The 19734-nt window shown below is 46.1% G+C and overlaps 1 protein-coding gene across 1 annotated transcript in view; it reads left to right on the forward strand.

Moving 5' to 3' along the window:
• LOC123990884 (myotubularin-related protein 4-like) overlaps positions 1-19734 on the forward strand; it is a 98511-nt gene that overhangs the window by 28774 nt on the left and 50003 nt on the right. The window contains exons 3-5 of the mRNA XM_046291852.1: positions 7229-7345; positions 16557-16586; positions 18046-18128. Of these exons, the coding sequence (XP_046147808.1) occupies positions 7229-7345; positions 16557-16586; positions 18046-18128 (230 nt within the window). The remainder of the gene's footprint in view (positions 1-7228; positions 7346-16556; positions 16587-18045; positions 18129-19734) is intronic.

Genomic DNA, 19734 nt, shown 5'->3' on the forward strand with positions numbered 1-19734 from the left:
GCTCTCGCCTGTCTTGCTGACTTTGATCCTGTCTTTGATTGGCTCCTGCATGGCAGCACAAACATCTCTTGTTGGAGCTGTAGCCCATGAAAAATGCATGTTCTCTAGGGGTATGGCATTCCCTTCCAACCTGCTGCAATCTACTCGGAGTGATGCACTGTAGCTTCTAATAGACAAGGAGCGTCCAGCTGTAGAATGGATTAATACTTTTACTGCTCTGTGGTGCTGTGGTGCTGTCTAACTGCTCTGTGGTGCTGTCTAACTGCTCTGTGGTGCTGTGGGACTGTCTAACTGCTCTGTGGGACTGTCTAACTGCTCTGTGGTGCTGTGGGACTGTCTAACTGCTCTGTGGGACTGTCTAACTGCTCTGTGGTGCTGTGGGACTGTCTAACTGCTCTGTGGTGCTGTGGGACTGTCTTAACTGCTCTGTGGTGCTGTGGGACTGTCTTAACTGCTCTGTGGTGCTGTGGGACTGTCTTAACTGCTCTGTGGTGCTGTGGGACTGTCTTAACTGCTCTGTGGTGCTGTGGGACTGTCTTAACTGCTCTGTGGTGCTGTGGGACTGTCTTAACTGCTCTGTGGTGCTGTGGGACTGTCTAACTGCTCTGTGGTGCTGTGGGACTGTCTAACTGCTCTGTGGTGCTGTGGGACTGTCTAACTGCTCTGTGGTGCTGTGGGACTGTCTTAACTGCTCTGTGGTGCTGTGGGACTGTCTTAACTGCTCTGTGGTGCTGTGGGACTGTCTTAACTGCTCTGTGATTGGTTGAGAAAATTGATGTGTGACCATGTGTCATCCAATATTGCCTGTAGATAGGCAGACACAGGGAGACCGACTGAGAGGGCGACAAATAGACTTCCTGATGAAGTGGTTTTTATGAGCCGCTTGGAGGATCCTCGTACCTGTTTGGTTTTATTCAAGTCAACCTCTCTCCTTTTTAGGCATCGGTTTAGTCGCTCCCTCTCTTGCTTATCACTCCCTCTGTCCTCCTCGTCTCTTGTCCCCCCCCCCTTCCCCCTCTCCTTGTCTCTGTACCATTTCAGACAGTCATTCCCATGATAGTACCACACTGCCAACTGATGTCTTTAAAGGCACAGGGAGACCAGTAGGATTGCCGGCTGTAATTTGCAAACCAATTCTACAGCCCCATTAACTGGGGCTTACTGCAAGCTAATTAGACATCCCCCCCCCTGTCTAGACTCAGCGACAGTATTGTCACATTTGGAAAGTATTCAGACCCCTTGACTTTTTCCACCTTTTTATTACTTAACAGCCTTATTCTAAAATGGATTAATTCAATGAAAAATCCTCATCAATCCACAGATGATATCCCATAATATCCCATAATGATGAAATAAAAACAGATTTTAAGAAATGTTTGCAAATGTATTAAAAATAAAAAACAAACATATTTTATTTACATAATTATTCAGACCGTTGGCTATGACACTCCAAATTGATCTCAGGTGCATCTTGTTTTCATTGATCACCCTTGAGGTGATGATGGGAGTCCACCTGTGCTAAATTCAATTGATTGGACATGATTTGGAAAGGCACACACCTGTCTATATAAGGTCCCACAGTTGACAGTGCATGTCAGAGCAAAAACCAAACCATGAGGTCGAAGGAATTGTCCGTAGAGCTCCGAGACAGAAATGTGTCGAAGCACAGATCTGGGGAAGGGTTACCAGAAAATGTCTGCAGCATTGAAGGTCCCCAAGAACACAGTGGTCTCCATCATTCTTAAATGGAAGAAGTTTGGAACCACCAAGACTTCCTAGAGCTGGCCTCCCGACCAAACTGAGCAATCAGGGGGAGAAGGGCCTTGGTCAGGGAGATGACCAACCAAGAACCCGATGGTCACTCTGACAGAGCTCCAGAGTTGCTCTGTGGAGATGGGAGAACCTTCCAGAAGGACAACCATCTATGCAGCCCTCCACCAATCAGGCCTTTATGTTAGAGTGGCCAGATGGAAGCCACTCCTCAGTAAAAGGTACATGACAGCAAAAAAAATGTGGAAAAGTATGATCTGAACGCACTGTATATAAAATACATAATACACTGTATATAAAATACATAATACACTGTATATAAAATACATAAATCACTGTATATAAAATACATAATACACTGTATATAAAATACATAATACACTGTATATAAAATACATAATACACTGTATATAAAATACATAAATCACTGTATATAAAATACATAATACACTGTATATAAAATACATAATACACTGTATATAAAATACATAATACACTGTATATAAAATACATAATACACTGTATATAAAATACATAATACACTGTATATAAAATACATAATACACTGTATATAAAATACATAATACACTGTATATAAAATACATAATAATACACTGTATATAAAATACATAATACACTGTATATAAAATACATAAAATCACTGTATATAAAATACATAATACACTGTATATAAAATACATAATAACACTGTATATAAAATACATAATACACTGTATATAAAATACATAAATCACTGTATATAAAATACATAATACACTGTATATAAAATACATAATACACAGTAACACTGTATATAAAATACATAATACACTGTATATAAAATACATAAATCACTGTATATAAAATACATAATACACGGTATATAAAATACATAATACACAGTAACACTGTATATAAAATACATAATACACTGTATATAAAATACATAATACACAGTAACACTGTATATAAAATACATAATACACTGTATATAAAATACATAATACACTGTAACACTGTATATAAAATACATAATACACTGTATATAAAAGACATAATACACAGTAACACTGTATATAAAATACATAATACACTGTATATAAAATACATAATACACAGTAATATCACGTTTGATTGCACCGAGGCTTCAACGCCATCACGGCCTCTATTCAATCCAAAGCCTGCAAAAAGAAATGGGGGGGGGGGTGACATCGTCTCTCCTTCCTGTGACCCATTTCTCCGATCATTCATTTCATCAGAGAGAACGGGAGCTTATGAGAATCCGAATAAATAGATTATGAAATAATTATTAATAAATTATTATTAATAATTATTAATAAATTATTTTTTTCTTTCTCTTCTCCAGTGCAGACACACGTAGTATTTATCTTGTCCCCAGGCCCAGTCACCTGCTCCTTCTGCTCAGTCGGTTTCTGTACTGTACACACTAGGCTACAGCTTTCCCAGCCCTGTGTTAGCTAATGATGTTGTCTCAAGTGTACCTGCTCTTCAGCAGTCTCCCCTGCGCGCTGTGTATTTTTCAAACTCTAAAAGTAGGATCGACTCGGCACATTCTGGCTGTAATGAGGCAATGCGGTCTTGTGTGTCTCTAGGCAACAACATGAACAGTGTTTTGATGCGTGTGTAAAATAGAATCATTATAATTGAGGTGTTGTAGTCTCTCTCCTAATGAATTCTCACAGCATAACAACAATAAACCACGTTTCGCTCGTCAAGAAGGTCCCGGCACACGGCGTCACAAATACTTGAGTGGGAGAAAAAAATATATATATAAGTATTGGTTAGAGATGTTCTTCAATTCAACACACACACTGAAACACACACACTGAAACACACACACTGAAACACACACACACACACACACTGAAACACACACACACACTGAAACACACACACACACTGAAACACACACACTGAAACACACACACACACACACACACACACACACACACACACACACACACACACACTGAAACAAACACACACACACACACACACTGAAACACACACTGAAACACACACACACTGAACACACACACACACACTGAAACACACACACACACACACACACACACTGAAACACACACACACACTGAAACACACACACACACTGAAACACACACACACACTGAAACACACGCACACACTGAAACACACACACACACTGAAACACACACACACACTGAAACACACACACACACTGAAACACACACACACACACACACACACTGAAACACACACACACACACACACACACACTGAAACACACACACACACTGAAACACACACACACTGAAACACACACACACACACACACACTGAAACACACACACTAAAACACACACACTGAAACACACACACTGAAACACACACACACACACACACACTGAAACACACACACACACACACACTGAAACACACACACACACACACACACTGAAACACACACACACACACACACACTGAAACACTGAAACACACACACACACACACACTGAAACACACACACACACACTGAAACACACACACACACACTGAAACACACACACACACACACTGAAACACACACACACACACAGTAATAAAGCATCTTTGCTTTCCAGACCTGATAGTGACACCGGCGAACTAGACCAGAGCTTTGTTCCAGCCGGAGGAAGATGTGACCTCTACCCGTGATGTCATTCAGATGTCACTCTGTAAAACCTCACAGATGTTCCTCAGCCTCTCTCCACTTTAATAAAAACAGAGGCATAATTTGTCACTGTCACTATTATAATATAATATAATAATAATATATGCCATTTAGCAGACGCTTTTATCCAAAGCGACTTACAGTCATGTGTGCATACATTCTACGTATGGGTGGTCCCGGGAATCGAACCCACTACCCTGGCGTTACAAGCGCCATGCTCTACCAACTGAGCTACAGAAGGACTATTAAATCATTCTCAGTAAAATTACTAAATGTTGAACTGAGGGAAGAGTTCAAGCTAATATTTTTTGGGGGGGGGTAAGGCGTTCTTAATGGGCTTCCTGTTTTAGAACAGGGTTTCTCTAACTCTGTCCTGCCCCCCCCAACACTAAGGTAGTTTTTTGACCTAGCACGACACAGCTGAAACGAATAATCCACGTTTTTTTGATGATGATTTGGATATTTGAACGTAGAGCTGAAACAGGGTGGTAAGAACCCATTAAAACGGGGTCTGGGGAAATCCTGTTCTTAGATGACGTGAGCCATCAATTTGGAGTTTGGGCACAGTCCACTTCCCTTGTTTAATCGTCCCCCCCCACCCCGATCCCTCTCCACCTGGTTGGGGTTTTTAGCAGCTAAATGGCTGCTTCTGAAGGAAATGAAGAATGTGTTCTATTATATTGTGACGGAAACAAATTATCCTAATGCGTGGTTCTTGTCCCTCCCTCGAGTCTCGATTCGCACCATATTCCCTAAATAGTGCACTACTTTTGACCAGAGCCCTTATGGGGTGGGGTATAGGCTACGGTTTAGGATGCATCTCTGGGGAATCTGAGCTGAGGGCTGGGTCTACATTACATTTACATTTAAGTCATTTAGCAGACGCTCTTATCCAGAGCGACTTACAAATTGGTGCATTCACCTTATGACATCCAGGGGACTAATACAATGGCCACATAGCTGGAATTAATAGAAGGTTTGAGAGCCATCACACACACACACACACACACACACACACACACACACACACACACACACACACACACACACACACACACACACACACACACACACACACACACACACACACACACACACACACACACACACACACACACACACACACACACACACACACACACACACCCACCCACCCTTCAACTTCTCTGCCATCCTGTTTAGCCTGTCGGCCTGCTCAGTCAGGCTCAAAGACCAACCCGCATGCTATCCTCTCTCACAGAGGTCGTTTTATGCTAGTACGGCTATGTGCTAATTGGGACTGCCGCAAGCACTCTTTTTATTTTCCACCAACTGTCCCATGTTCCAACCTCCTAGTGCACAGTTCTGGAAGGGTACGCCAGCCAGGGAGTGGCGTAGTGTCTGGCCACTGGGTAGAGGCGCTGTCTGGCCACTGGGTAGAGGCGCTGTCTGGCCACTGGGTAGAGGCGCTGTCTGGCCACTGGGTAGAGGCGCTGTCTGGCCACTGGGTAGAGGCGCTGTCTGGCCACTGGGTAGAGGCGCTGTCTGGCCACTGGGTAGAGGCGCTGTCTGGCCACTGGGTAGAGGCGCTGTCTGGCCACTGGGTAGAGGCGCTGTCTGGCCACTGGGTAGAGGCGCTGCTCAGTGGCTTTCTGTTTGTAGTGAGGTATTACATCCCTAGGGATCTCTCTCTCTCTCCCCTCTCGCACTTGCTCTCGCGCTCTCTCTCTCTCTCTCTCTCTCTCCTCTCTCTCTCTCTCTCTCTCCTCTCTCCCCGCTCGCTCGCTCTCTCTCCCTCTCGCGCTCTCTCTCTCTCCTCTCTCTCTCTCTCTCTCCTCTCTCTCTCTCTCCTCTCTCTCCCCCTCGCTCGCTCGCTCTCTCTCTCTCTCCCCTCGCTCGCTCTCTCTCTCTCTCCCCTCGCTCGCTCTCTCTCTCTCTCCCCTCGCTCGCTCTCTCTCTCTCTCTCGCTCTCTCTCCCTCGCTCGCTCGCTCTCTCTCTCTCTCCCTCGCTCGCTCTCTCTCTCTCTCCCCTCGCTCGCTCTCTCTCTCTCTCCCCTCGCTCGCTCTCTCTCCCCTCGCTCACTCTCTCTCTCTCTCTCCCCTCTCACGCTCTCTCTCCCCTCTCCTATCCATGTGGTCCTCTTTACCATTAGAAATATAATCTAGTCATTCTATTTCTATGCTGTTTTTAGCCAAAGCAGATCTCCATGGTAACCATTGTCCAGTCAAGCTGTAAAGTTCAGTGAGTGTATATAGCTAAGCAGCGCAGTTTGTGGTCTCTCTTCAGAAGACTAAATCCATCTTAGATCATAACAAGTCCTCCAGAAACAGCCCTGGAAACACACTGGGCGTGTCATTTTAATGTATTTTAATATTGCCTGATTCCTGTTGGAGACGAGTGTGTGTTTTTTAAGAGATCGGTTGTCCACTGGTCTCCATTTTATTTTGTTCTGGTTTGATGTGTGTGTGGCTGTTCACCCCTGACAGAGGACACTGGGACAGAGGACACTGGGACAGAGGACACTGGGACAGAGGACACTGGGACAGAGGACACTGGGACAGAGGACACTAGGACAGAGGACACTAGGACAGAGGACACTAGGACAGGCAGAGTAGACAGGCAGAGTAGACGAGGACACTAGGACGATAAACATTCAGGTCTAATGTGGATGTAACACTGCAGTGTTTTAATGTTCTGGTGTTGTCTTTTTAACGTTGCGTCGTTGTAGTCTTAACCTTTTGTATTGCCGTTTGCGTCCCCTCCAGGTGCCGTTCCCAGCTCTTCAGGGGGAAGGGGTGGAGTATCTGGGCCGAGCCGACGACGCAGTCATCGCCATCTCCAACTACAGGCTCCACATCAAGTTCAAGGACTCCGTCATCAATGTAAGACATGATGCACACGCAGCCTGCTTCCTAATGCCCCCCCCTAGCCTCCTCACCCCCTGGTGCTTGGTCCTCCTCTAGCCTCCTCACCACCTGGTGCTTGGTCCTCCCCTAGCCTCCTCACCCCCTGGTGCTTGGTCCTCCCCTAGCCTCCTCACCCCCTGGTGCTTGGTCCTCCCCTAGCCTCCTCACCCTCTGGTGCTTGGTCCTCCCCTAGCCTCCTCACCCCCTGGTGCTTGGTCCTCCCCTAGCCTCCTCACCCCCTGGTGCTTGGTCCTCCCCTAGCCTCCTCACCCCCTGGTGCTTGGTCCTCCCCTAGCCTCCTTACCCCTGGTGCTTGGTCCTCCTCTAGCCTCCTCACCCCTGGTGCTCGGTCCCCCTCCTCACCCCCTGGTGCTCGGTCCCCCTCCTCACCCCCTGGTGCTCGGTCCCCCTCCTCACCCCCTGGTGCTCGGTCCCCCTCCTCACCCCCTGGTGCTCGGTCCCCCTCCTCACCCCCTGGTGCTTGGTCCTCCTCCTCACCACCTGGTGCTTGGTCCTCCTCTAGCCTCCTCACCACCTGGTGCTTGGTCCTCCTCCTCACCCCCTGGTGCTTGGTCCTCCTCCTCACCCCCTGGTGCTTGGTCCTCCTCCTCACCCCCTGGTGCTTGGTCCTCCTCCTTCACCCCTGGTGCTTGGTCATCCTCCTCACCCCTGGTGCTTTGTCCTCCCCTAGCCTCCTCACCCCTGGTGCTTGGTCCTCCCTAGCCTCCTCACCCCCTGGTGCTTGGTCCTCCTGTAGCCTCCTTACCCCCTGGTGCTTGGTCCTCCTCTAGCCTCCTCACCCCCTGGTGCTTGGTCCTCCTCTAGCCTCCTCACCCCCTGGTGCTTGGTCCTCCTCTAGCCTCCTCACCCCCTGCTGCTTGGTCCTCCTCTAGCCTCTTCACCCCCTGGTGCTTGGTCCCCCTCCTCACCCCCTGGTGCTTGGTCCTCCTCTAGCCTCCTCACCCCGGGTGCTTGGTCCTCCTCCTCACCCCCTGGTGCTTGGTCCTCCTCCTCACCCCCTGGTGCTTGGTAGCACCCTCCTCACCCCCTGGTGCTTGGTCCTCCTCCTCACCCCCTGGTGCGTGGTCCTCCTCCTCACCCCCTGGTGCGTGGTCCTCCTCCTCACCCCCTGGTGCGTGGTCCTCCTCCTCACCCCCTGGTGCGTGGTCCTCCTCCTCACCCCCTGGTGCGTGGTCCTCCTCCTCACCCCCTGGTGCGTGGTCCTCCTCCTCACCCCCTGGTGCTTGGTCCTCCCCTAGCCTCTTCACCCCCTGGTGCTCGGTCCCCCTCCTCACCCCCTGGTGCTCGGCAGTGCGCTGGTCACCACAGAGAGCGATGCATTGAGCAGTCTCTCTGATCTCACCAGCCAGGACTGTTTTGACTTGGCCTCTGGGGTTTTAGGGAGCCGGTGCCAATGATTCCTTACTTGCATAGACACACACACACACACACACACACACACACACACACACACACACACACACACACACACACACACACACACACACACACACGTCCCCTCCTACTGACATCAGCCCCTGCTGTAATACAAACAGCCTACTTGTTTTCATTCAGTGACCTGGCAAAGAGATTCCTCCTCCCTCTCCTCTCTCTCCCCAACTCCAGTCAGCTTGCAGAGGCCTTGTAGCAGGACTCACATAGGTCTGCACTGTCAGAGTTTATGCTGCCTTCATATCAAAATGTTGAATTCCCTGGGGGTTTTTTCTCCCCTTTTTACTGTCTGTTTGCTCTGTTTGTTGAAAAGTATTCTGGGTAATATGTAGGGTTTAGCAACATTTCTAGTATTAAACGTTAAGTAACATTTCTGAAAAGTGGCACGCCGTACAGTAGGATTGGCATTCTGCTGATGTTTTCTCTGTCTATAGCCAGGATTAAGCAACATTTCAAAGAAGAGACATGAAGGATTGGCTTTTGACAGTGCAAGCAGGGTCCTGCACTGAACCTAGTCAGAGGCACAGATGAACTGTAGTAACCGTTAGTAACCGTTAGCCAACCAGCTCGCTCCTCTAAACCACCTCCTTCTAATCGCTCTGTTCTCACCCTTTGAGCCCATTGAGGTTATTTCCATTCTCTCCTATTCTCTTCTCTCCTTTTTTCTCTCCTTCTCTCCTCTCCTTCTCTTCTCTCCTCTCCTTTTCTCTCCTTCTCTCCTCTCCTTCTCTCCTCTCCTTTTCTCTCCTTCTCTCCTCTCCTTTTCTCTCCTTCTCTCCTCTCCTTCTCTTCTCTTCTCTCCTTCTTTTCTCTCCTTCTTCTTCTCTTCTCTCCTCTTTTCTTCTCTCCTCTCCTTTTCTTCTCTTCTCTCCTTCTCTCCTATCCTTCTCTTCTCTCCTTTTCTTCTCTTCTCTCCTTTTCTTCTCTTCTCTCCTTCTCTTCTCTCCTTCTCTCCTCTTCTCTTCTCTCCTTCTCTCCTCTCCTTCTCTTCTCTCCTTTTCTTCTCTTCTCTCCTTTTCTTCTCTTCTCTCCTTTTCTTCTCTTCTCTCCTTCTCTTCTCTCCTTTTCTTCTCTTCTCTCCTTTTCTTCTCTTCTCTCCTTTTCTTCTCTTCTCTCCTCTCCTTCTCTCCTCTCCTTTTCTTCTCTTCTCTCCTTCTCTTCTCTCCTTTTCTTCTCTTCTCTCCTCTTCTCTTCTCTCCTTCTCTCCTCTCCTTCTCTTCTCTCCTTTTCTTCTCTTCTCTCCTTTTCTTCTCTTCTCTCCTTTTCTTCTCTTCTCTCCTTCTCTTCTCTCCTTTTCTTCTCTTCTCTCCTTTTCTTCTCTTCTCTCCTTTTCTTCTCTTCTCTCCTTTTCTTCTCTTCTCTCCTCTCCTTCTCTCCTCTCCTTCTCTTCTCTCCTCTCCTTCTCTTCTCTCCTTTTCTTCTCTTCTCTCCTTCTCTTCTCTCCTCTCCTTTTCTCTGCTTCTCTCCTCTTCTCTCCTTTTCTTCTCTCCTTTTCTCTTCTCTCCTTCTCTTCTCTCCTTCTCTTCTCTCCTTCTCTTCTCTTCTCTCCTTCTCTTCTCTCCTTCTCTTCTCTCCTTCTCTCCTCTCCTTCTCTCCTTTTCTTCTCTTCTCTCCTTCTCTACTCTCCTCTCCTTCTCTCCTCTCCTTTTCTTCTCTTCTCTCCTTCTCTTCTCTCCTTTTCTTCTCTTCTCTCCTCTTCTCTTCTCTCCTTCTCTCCTCTCCTTCTCTTCTCTCCTTTTCTTCTCTTCTCTCCTTTTCTTCTCTTCTCTCCTTTTCTTCTCTTCTCTCCTTCTCTTCTCTCCTTTTCTTCTCTTCTCTCCTTTTCTTCTCTTCTCTCCTCTCCTTCTCTCCTCTCCTTCTCTTCTCTCCTCTCCTTCTCTTCTCTCCTTTTCTTCTCTTCTCTCCTTCTCTTCTCTCCTCTCCTTTTCTCTGCTTCTCTCCTCTTCTCTCCTTTTCTTCTCTCCTTTTCTCTTCTCTCCTTCTCTTCTCTCCTTCTCTTCTCTCCTTCTCTTCTCTTCTCTCCTTCTCTTCTCTCCTTCTCTTCTCTCCTTCTCTCCTCTCCTTCTCTTCTCTCCTTTTCTTCTCTTCTCTCCTTCTCTACTCTCCTTCTCTCCTCTCCTTCTCTTCTCTTCTCTCCTTCTTTTCTCTCCTTCGCTTCTCTCCTTTTCTTCTCTCCTCTCCTTTTCTTCTCTCCTCTCCTTTTCTTCTCTTCTCTCCTTCTCTCCTATCCTTCTCTTCTCTCCTTTTCTTCTCTTCTCTCCTTTTCTTCTCTTCTCTCCTTCTCTTCTCTCCTTCTCTCCTCTTCTCTTCTCTCCTTCTCTCCTCTCCTTCTCTTCTCTCCTTTTCTTCTCTTCTCTCCTTTTCTTCTCTTCTCTCCTTTTCTTCTCTTCTCTCCTTCTCTTCTCTCCTTTTCTTCTCTTCTCTCCTTTTCTTCTCTTCTCTCCTTTTCTTCTCTTCTCTCCTCTCCTTCTCTCCTCTCCTTTTCTTCTCTTCTCTCCTTCTCTTCTCTCCTTTTCTTCTCTTCTCTCCTCTTCTCTTCTCTCCTTCTCTCCTCTCCTTCTCTTCTCTCCTTTTCTTCTCTTCTCTCCTTTTCTTCTCTTCTCTCCTTTTCTTCTCTTCTCTCCTTCTCTTCTCTCCTTTTCTTCTCTTCTCTCCTTTTCTTCTCTTCTCTCCTTTTCTTCTCTTCTCTCCTCTCCTTCTCTCCTCTCCTTCTCTTCTCTCCTCTCCTTCTCTTCTCTCCTTTTCTTCTCTTCTCTCCTTCTCTTCTCTCCTCTCCTTTTCTCTGCTTCTCTCCTCTTCTCTCCTTTTCTTCTCTCCTTTTCTCTTCTCTCCTTCTCTTCTCTCCTTCTCTTCTCTCCTTCTCTTCTCTTCTCTCCTTCTCTTCTCTCCTTCTCTTCTCTCCTTCTCTCCTCTCCTTCTCTTCTCTCCTTTTCTTCTCTTCTCTCCTTCTCTACTCTCCTCTCCTTCTCTCCTCTCCTTTTCTTCTCTTCTCTCCTTCTCTTCTCTCCTCTCCTTTTCTCTGCTTCTCTCCTTCTCTTCTCTCCTTTTCTTCTCTTCTCTCCTTTTCTTCTCTTCTCTCCTCTCCTTCTCTCCTCTCCTTCTCTTCTCTCCTCTCCTTCTCTTCTCTCCTTTTCTTCTCTTCTCTCCTTCTCTTCTCTCCTCTCCTTTTCTCTGCTTCTCTCCTCTTCTCTCCTTTTCTTCTCTCCTTTTCTCTTCTCTCCTTCTCTTCTCTCCTTCTCTTCTCTCCTTCTCTTCTCTTCTCTCCTTCTCTTCTCTCCTTCTCTTCTCTCCTTCTCTTCTCTTCTCTCCTTCTCTTCTCTCCTTTTCTTCTCTTCTCTCCTTTTCTTCTCTTCTCTCCTTTTCTTCTCTTCTCTCCTTCTCTTCTCTCCTTTTCTTCTCTTCTCTCCTTTTCTTCTCTTCTCTCCTTCTCTTCTCTCCTCTCCTTTTCTCTGCTTCTCTCCTCTTCTCTCCTTTTCTTCTCTCCTTTTCTCTTCTCTCCTTCTCTTCTCTCCTTCTCTTCTCTCCTTCTCTTCTCTTCTCTCCTTCTCTTCTCTCCTTCTCTTCTCTCCTTCTCTCCTCTCCTTCTCTTCTCTCCTTTTCTTCTCTTCTCTCCTTCTCTACTCTCCTCTCCTTCTCTCCTCTCCTTTTCTTCTCTTCTCTCCTTCTCTTCTCTCCTCTCCTTTTCTCTGCTTCTCTCCTTCTCTTCTCTCCTTCTCTTCTCTCCTTCTCTTCTCTCCTCTTCTCTTCTCTCCTTCTCTTCTCTCCTCTTCTCTTCTCTTCTCTCCTTCTCTTCTCTCCTCTTCTCTTCTCTCCTTCTCTTCTCTCCTCTTCTCTTCTCTTCTCTTCTCTCCTTCTCTTCTCTCCTTCTCTTCTCTCCTTCTCTTCTCTTCTCTCCTTCTCTTCTCTCCTTCTCTTCTCTCCTTATCTTCTCTCCTTTTCTTCTCTTCTCTCATTTTCTTCTCTTCTCTCCTTTTCTTCTCTTCTCTCCTTCTCTCCTCTCCTTCTCTACTCTCCTTTTCTTCTCTACTCTCCTTTTCTTCTCTACTCTCCTTTTCTTCTCTTCTCTCCTTTTCTTCTCTTCTCTCCTTTTCTTCTCTTCTCCTTTTCTTCTCTCCTTTTCTTCTCTTCTCTCCTTTTCTTCTCTTCTCTCCTTCTCTTCTCTCCTTTTCTTCTCTTCTCTTCTTCTCTTCTCTCCTTTTCTTCTCTTCTCTTCTTCTCTTCTCTCCTTTTCTTCTCCTCTCTTCTATTCTCTCCTTCTCCTCTCCTTTTCTTCTCTTCTCTCCTTCTCTCCTTTTCTTCTCTTCTCTCCTTTTCTTCTCTCATTCTCTTCTCCTCTCTCCTTCTCTCCTTCTCTCCTCTCCTTCTCTTCTCTCATTTTCTTCTCTTCTCTCCTTTTCTTCTCTTCTCTCCTTCTCTTCTCTCCTTCTCTTCTCTCCTGTTCTTCTCTTCCTGTCTTCTCTTCTCTCCTTCTCTTCTCTCCTTTCCTTCTCTTCTCTCCTTATCTTCTCTCCTTTTCTTCTCTTCTCTCCTTTTCTTCTCCTTTTCTTCTCCTTTTCTTCTCTTCTCTCCTTTTCTTCTCTCCTTTTCTTCTCTTCTCTCCTTTTCTTCTCTTCTCTCCTTCTCTCCTCTCCTTCTCTTCTCTCCTTTTCTTCTCTTCTCTCCTTTTCTTCTCTTCTCTCCTTTTCTTCTCTTCTCTCCTTTTCTTCTCTTCTCTCCTTTTCTTCTCTTCTCTCCTTTTCTTTTCTTCTCTCCTTTTCTCTCCTTTTCTTCTCTTCTCTCCTTCTCTTCTCTCCTTTTCTTCTCTTCTCTCCTTTTCTTCTCTCCTTTTCTTCTCTCCTTTTCTTCTCTTCTCTCCTTCTCTTCTCTCCTTCTCTTCTCTCCTTTTCTTCTCTCCTTCTCTTCTCTCCTTCTCTTCTCTCCTTCTCTTCTCTCCTCTTCTATTCTCCTCTTCTGTCCTTTTCTTCTCTTCTGTCCTTCTCTTCTCTCATTTTCTTCTCTTCTCTCCTTCTCTTCTCTCCTTTTCTTCTCTTCTCTCCTTCTCTTCTCTCCTTTTCTTCTCTTCTCTCCTTTTCTTCTCTCCTCTTCTCTCCTTTTCTCTTCTCTCCTTTTCTTCTCTCCTTTTCTTCTCTCATTCTCTTCTCTCCTCTTCTCTTCTCTCCTCTTCTATTCTCTCATTTTCTTCTCTTCTCTCCTTCTCTTCTCTCATTCTCTTCTCCTTCTCTCCTTCTCTCCTCTCCTTCTCTTCTCTCCTTTTCTTCTCTTCTCTCCTTTTCTTCTCTTCTCTCCTTCTCTTCTCTCCTTTTCTTCTCTTCTCTCCTTCTCTCCTTCTCTCCTCTCATTCTCTTCTCTCCTTTTCTTCTCTTCTCTCCTTTTCTTCTCTTCTCTCCTTCTCTCCTCTTCTCTTCTCTTCTCTTCTCTCCTTTTCTTCTCTCCTCTCCTTTTCTTCTCTTCTCTTCTCTCCTTTTCTCTTCTCTCCTTATCTTCTCTCCTTCTCTTCTCTCCTTCTCTTCTCTCCTTCTCTTCTCTCCTTTTCTTCTCTCCTTTTCTTCTCTTCTCTTCTATTCTCTCCTTTTCTTCTCTCCTCTTCTATTCTCTCCTTTTCTTCTCTCTCCTTCTATTCTCTCCTTCTCTTCTCTCCTTTTCTTCTCTCCTTTTCTTCTCTTCTCTCCTTTTCTTCTCTCCTTTTCTTCTCTTCTCTCCTTTTTTCCCTTCTCTCCTTTTTTTCCCTTCTCTCCCTTTCTTCTCTCCTCTCCTTTTCTTCTCTTCTCTCCTTTTCTCTTCTCTCCTTCTCTCCTCTTCTCTTCTCTCCTTTTCTTCTCTCCTTTTCTTCTCTCCTCTTCTCTCCTTCTCTTCTCTCCTTCTCTCCTCTTCTATTCTCTCCTTCTCTTCTCTCCTTTTCTTCTCTCCTTTTCTTCTCTCCTTTTCTTCTCTCCTTTTCTTCTCTCCTTTTCTTCTCTCCTTTTTTTCTCTCCTTCTCTTCTCTCCTTTTCTTCTCTCCTCTTCTCTCCTTTTCTTTTCTTCTCTTCTCTCCTTCTCTTCTCTCCTTTTCTTCTCTTCTCTTCTCTCCTTTTCTTCTCTTCTCTCCTTTTCTTCTCTTCTCTCCTTCTCTTCTCTCCTTTTCTTCTCTTCTCTCCTTTTCTTCTCTTCTCTCCTTCTCTTCTCTCCTTCTCTTCTCTCCTCTTCTTCTCTCCTTCTCTTCTCTCCTTCTCTCCTCTTCTATTCTCTCCTCTTCTATTCTCTCCTTCTCTTCTGTCCTTCTCTCCTCTTCTATTCTCTCCTCTTTTATTCTCTCCTTCTCTTCTGTCCTTTTCTTCTCTTCTGTCCTTCTCTTCTCTCCTTTTCTTCTCTTCTCTCCTTCTCTTCTCTCCTTTTCTTCTCTTCTCTCCTTCTCTCCTCTCCTCCTCTCCTCTTCTCTTCTCTTCTCTTCTCTCCTTTTCTTCTCTCCTCTCCTTTTCTTCTCTTCCCTTCTCTCCTTTTCTCTTCTCTCCTTCTCTTCTCTCCTTTTCTTCTCTCCTTTTCTTCTCTCCTTTTCTTCTCTCCTTTTCTTCTCTTCTCTTCTATTCTCTCCTTTTCTTCTCTTCTCTTCTATTCTCTCCTTTTCTTCTCTCTTCTATTCTCTCCTTCTCTTCTCTCCTTCTCTTCTCTCCTTCTCTTCTCTCCTTCTCTTCTCTCCTTTTCTTCTCTTCTCTCCTCTTCTCTCCTTCTCTTCTCTCCTTTTCTTCTCTTCTCTCCTCTTCTCTCCTTCTCTTCTCTCCTTTTCTTCTCTCCTCTTCTCTTCTCTCCTTCTCTTCTCTTCTCTCCTTTTCTTCTCTCCTTCTCTCCTCTCCTTCTCTTCTTCTCTCTCCTTTTCTTCTCTCCTTCTCTCCTTTTCTTCTCTCCTTCTCTCCTTTTCTTCTCTCCTTCTCTCCTTTTCTTCTCTCCTTCTCTCCTTCTCTTCTCTCCTTCTCTTCTCTTGGTTGTGGTTCTACCTTGTGATTTTTTTTTCTTTCTCTGCTTCAGTTTATTATCTTCCATCTTTAGCTCACTGTCTTTTGATGTTCCATTTAACCTCCAATTCCTTCTGTTTTATTTCTTTAGTTAATCATTTTTCCATTTCCTCCCGTCTTGACACCGCTTTCTCTCTGCTCCCCTTCTTTCTCTCTCTCTCTCTGCTCCCCTTCTTTCTCTCTCTCTCTGTTCCCCTTCTTTCTCTCTCTCTCTGCTCCCCTTCTTTCTCTCTCTCTCTGCTCTCCCTCTTTCTCTCTCTCTCTCTCTGCTCCCCTTCTTTCTCTCTCTCTCTGCTCTCCCTCTTTCTCTCTCTGCTCCCCCTCTTTCTTTCTCTGCTCCCCCTCTTTCTCTCTCTGCTCCCCCTCTTTCTCTCTCTGCTCCCCCTCTTTCTCTCTCTGCTCCCCCTCTTTCTCTCTCTCTCTCTGCTCCCCCTCTTTCTCTCTCTCTCTCTCTGCTCCCCCTCTTTCTCTCTCTCTCTCTGCTCCCCCTCTTTCTTTCTCTCTCTGCTCTCCCTCTTTCTTTCTCTCTCTCTCCGCTCCCCCTCTTTCTCTCTCTCTCTCTCCGCTCCCCCTCTTTCTCTCTCTCTCTCTCTGCTCCCCTTCTTTCTCTCTCTGCTCTCCCTCTTTCTTTCTCTCTCTCTCTGCTCCCCTTCTTTCTCTCTCTGCTCCCCCTCTTTCTCTCTCTGCTCCCCCCCTCTCGGTCTGTTTCTTCTCCCTCTCTGTTCCTGGTGCCTGTTACTGTGTTGTAGACCTATCCAGGTGTGGACAATCACATTTCTGTGAGTACATTGTGTCAATGGCAACCCTCGGCTCCCCCTGTCCTCCCCCCGTCCTCCCTCACAGTCTAGACAAGCTTCTGTCATTAATTCTCTGTTGGGTTCAAACTGACTGCTGTTGGATTAATGCGCACCCTAGAAGAATAAAATCTCATTTTAACTTTTCAATTGGAAGCAATCTAACCCCCCCCCCACCCACCCACCCACCAGCGTGGATGGTGATTGGTCAGCCCCAATCAAAAGTCAAGCCTCGTTGGGTAATTGTATAACTGTTGAGTTTGGAGTGCCGTCATTAACACCTCTGACCCCGTGGACCAATAGACTACAGGCCTTGACCCCGTGGACCAATAGACTACAGGCCTTGACCCCGTGGACCAATAGACTACAGGCCTTGACCCCGTGGACCAATAGACTACAGGCCTTGACCCCGTGGACCAATAGACTACAGGCCTTGACCCCGTGGACCAATAGACTACAGGCCTTGACCCCGTGGACCAATAGACTACAGGCCTTGACCCCGTGGACCAATAGACTACAGGCCTTGACCCCGTGGACCAATAGACTACAGGCCTTGACCCCGTGGACCAATAGACTACAGGCCTTGACCCCGTGGACCAATAACAGAGCTGCGGTAACGGAACACGGCAGGCTCAGCGTGACAGAGGGAACACTCTAGACTACAGGCCTTGACCTAAAATGATTATGTGGTTGTATAATGGTTGTTGTTGTTGTATGAATGAGATTAACTGTGTGGCGATTTGCTATACGACAACGATGAAAAGTGTAAATACCTTGACATGTAAACGTTCTAGTTTATTGAAAGGTGATTTAACTTGCAATGTGATGATTTTATAAGGAAGGTCAAGTGATGCTGCTGTTTTTTAAAAGGCTGGATATTGCTGTTACTATGGAGATGTTGCGTGGTCCGTTTTAGGCCTATATACCTAAACAGAGGCTTGACTGAATTGACATAACCAATGGGGAGAGTTAAGTCTACCACCAATATCATCTTCCAATCCTCACTGAAGTGCTACCTCTGCTGTGTGTGTGTGTGTGTGTGGGGGGGTGTATGTCTGGCTACCTTTGCTGTGTGTGGGGGGGGGGGGGGGGGGGGATATGTCTGGCTATCTCAGCTGTGTGTGGGGGGGGGGGGGATATGTCTGGCTATCTCAGCTGTGTGTGTGGGGGGGGGGGGGATATGTCTGGCTATCTCAGCTGTGTGTGGGGGGGGGATATGTCTGGCTATCTCAGCTGTGTGTGGGGGGGGGGGGATATGTCTGGCTATCTCAGCTGTGTGGGGGGGGATATGTCTGGCTAGCTCAGCTGTGTGTGGGGGGGGGGTTTATGTCTGGCTATCTCAGCTGTGTGTGGGGGGGGGGATATGTCTGGCTACCTCAGCTAAACTAGAAGTGTTGTGGGTCCTGTGTAATGTAATGTAATGTCTCTCTGGCTCCCCCTGCAGGTACCTCTGATGCTGATCGAGAGCGTGGAGAGCCGACACATGTTTCAACTGCACATCACCTGCAAGGACTCTAAAGTTGTCAGGTAAAAAGAGAAACTCCTGTGGTGATTGGTCAGATTGATAACTACACTGGCCAGTGACCTATGGTGATTGGTCAGATTGATAACTACACTGGCCAGTGACCTGTGATGATTGGTCAGATTGATAACTACACTGGCCAGTGACCTATGGTGATTGGTCAGATTGATAACTACACTGGCCAGTGACCTATGGTGATTGGTCAGATTGATAACTACACTGGCCAGTGACCTATGGTGATTGGTCAGATTGATAACTACACTGGCCAGTGACCTATGGTGATTGGTCAGATTGATAACTACACTGGCCAGTGACCTATGGTGATTGGTCAGATTGATAACTACACTGGCCAGTGACCTATGGTGATTGGTCAGATTGATAACTACACTGGCCAGTGACCTATGGTGATTGGTCAGATTGATAACTACACTGGCCAGTGACCTATGGTGATTGGTCAGATTGATAACTACACTGGCCAGTGACCTATGGTGATTGGTCAGAATGATAACTACACTGGCCAGTGACCTATGGTGATTGGTCAGATTGATAACTACACTGGCCGACCTATGGTGATTGGTCAGATTGATAACTACACTGGCCAGTGACCTATGGTGATTGGTCAGATGATAACTACACTGGGTGATTGGTCAGATTGATAACTACACTGGCCAGTGACCTATGGTGATTGGTCAGATTGATAACTACACTGGCCAGTGACCTATGGTGATTGGTCAGATTGATAACTACACTGGCCAGTGACCTATGGTGATTGGTCAGATTGATAACTACACTGGCCAGTGACCTATGGTGATTGGTCAGATTGATAACTACACTGGCCAGTGACCTGTGGTGATTGGTCAGATTGATAACTACACTGGCCAGTGACCTATGGTGATTGGTCAGATTGATAACTACACTGGCCAGTGATCTATGGTGATTGGTCAGATTGATAACTACACTGGCCAGTGATCTATGTGCCCCATGAATCATGTTTAAAAAATAAATAATAAAATAATAAATCATCAAAAATAAGATTTGTTTTCATAATAGTATTCATTTTTTTTATTTATGTTTGATTGATTTGACAGTTAAAAAAAAAACTTTTTAAAATATTTAACTGCATTTATAGGCTCAGTTCTAAAACAAGGAGACTTGGCAATGGTGGTGTGTGTGTGTGTGTGTGTGTGTGTGTGTGTGTGTGTGTGTGTGTGTGTGTGTGTGTGTGTGTGTGTGTGTGTGTGTGTGTGTGTGTGTGTGTGTGTGTGTGTGTGTGTGTGTGTGTGTGTGTGTGTGTGTGTGTGTGTGTGTGCGTGTGTGTCTACTAGTGTACTGTAAACTGTTGAGAGAAGGACCTCTCTGTTATTTTGCTCGGAGTTGGAAAACAGATGTCATGAAGTTTGCTTAAGAACTGGTTTGGCTCTAAAAAACATTTAGATGGCTATGTTGTTGTTGTTGTTGTAAAGACTTGAGTTTTCAACTGAACTAAGAGCCCACTTTCTCTCTCATAGACACACACACACACACACACACACACACACACACACACACACACACATCAGAAGCTTTCTTTTTCCTTGAGACTTCTGTCTTCCTGTCCAAACGATGGTCGAT

The sequence above is a fragment of the Oncorhynchus gorbuscha genome, linkage group LG02 (assembly GCF_021184085.1).
Source record: "Oncorhynchus gorbuscha isolate QuinsamMale2020 ecotype Even-year linkage group LG02, OgorEven_v1.0, whole genome shotgun sequence".
NCBI classification, from domain to species: Eukaryota; Metazoa; Chordata; class Actinopteri; order Salmoniformes; family Salmonidae; genus Oncorhynchus; species Oncorhynchus gorbuscha.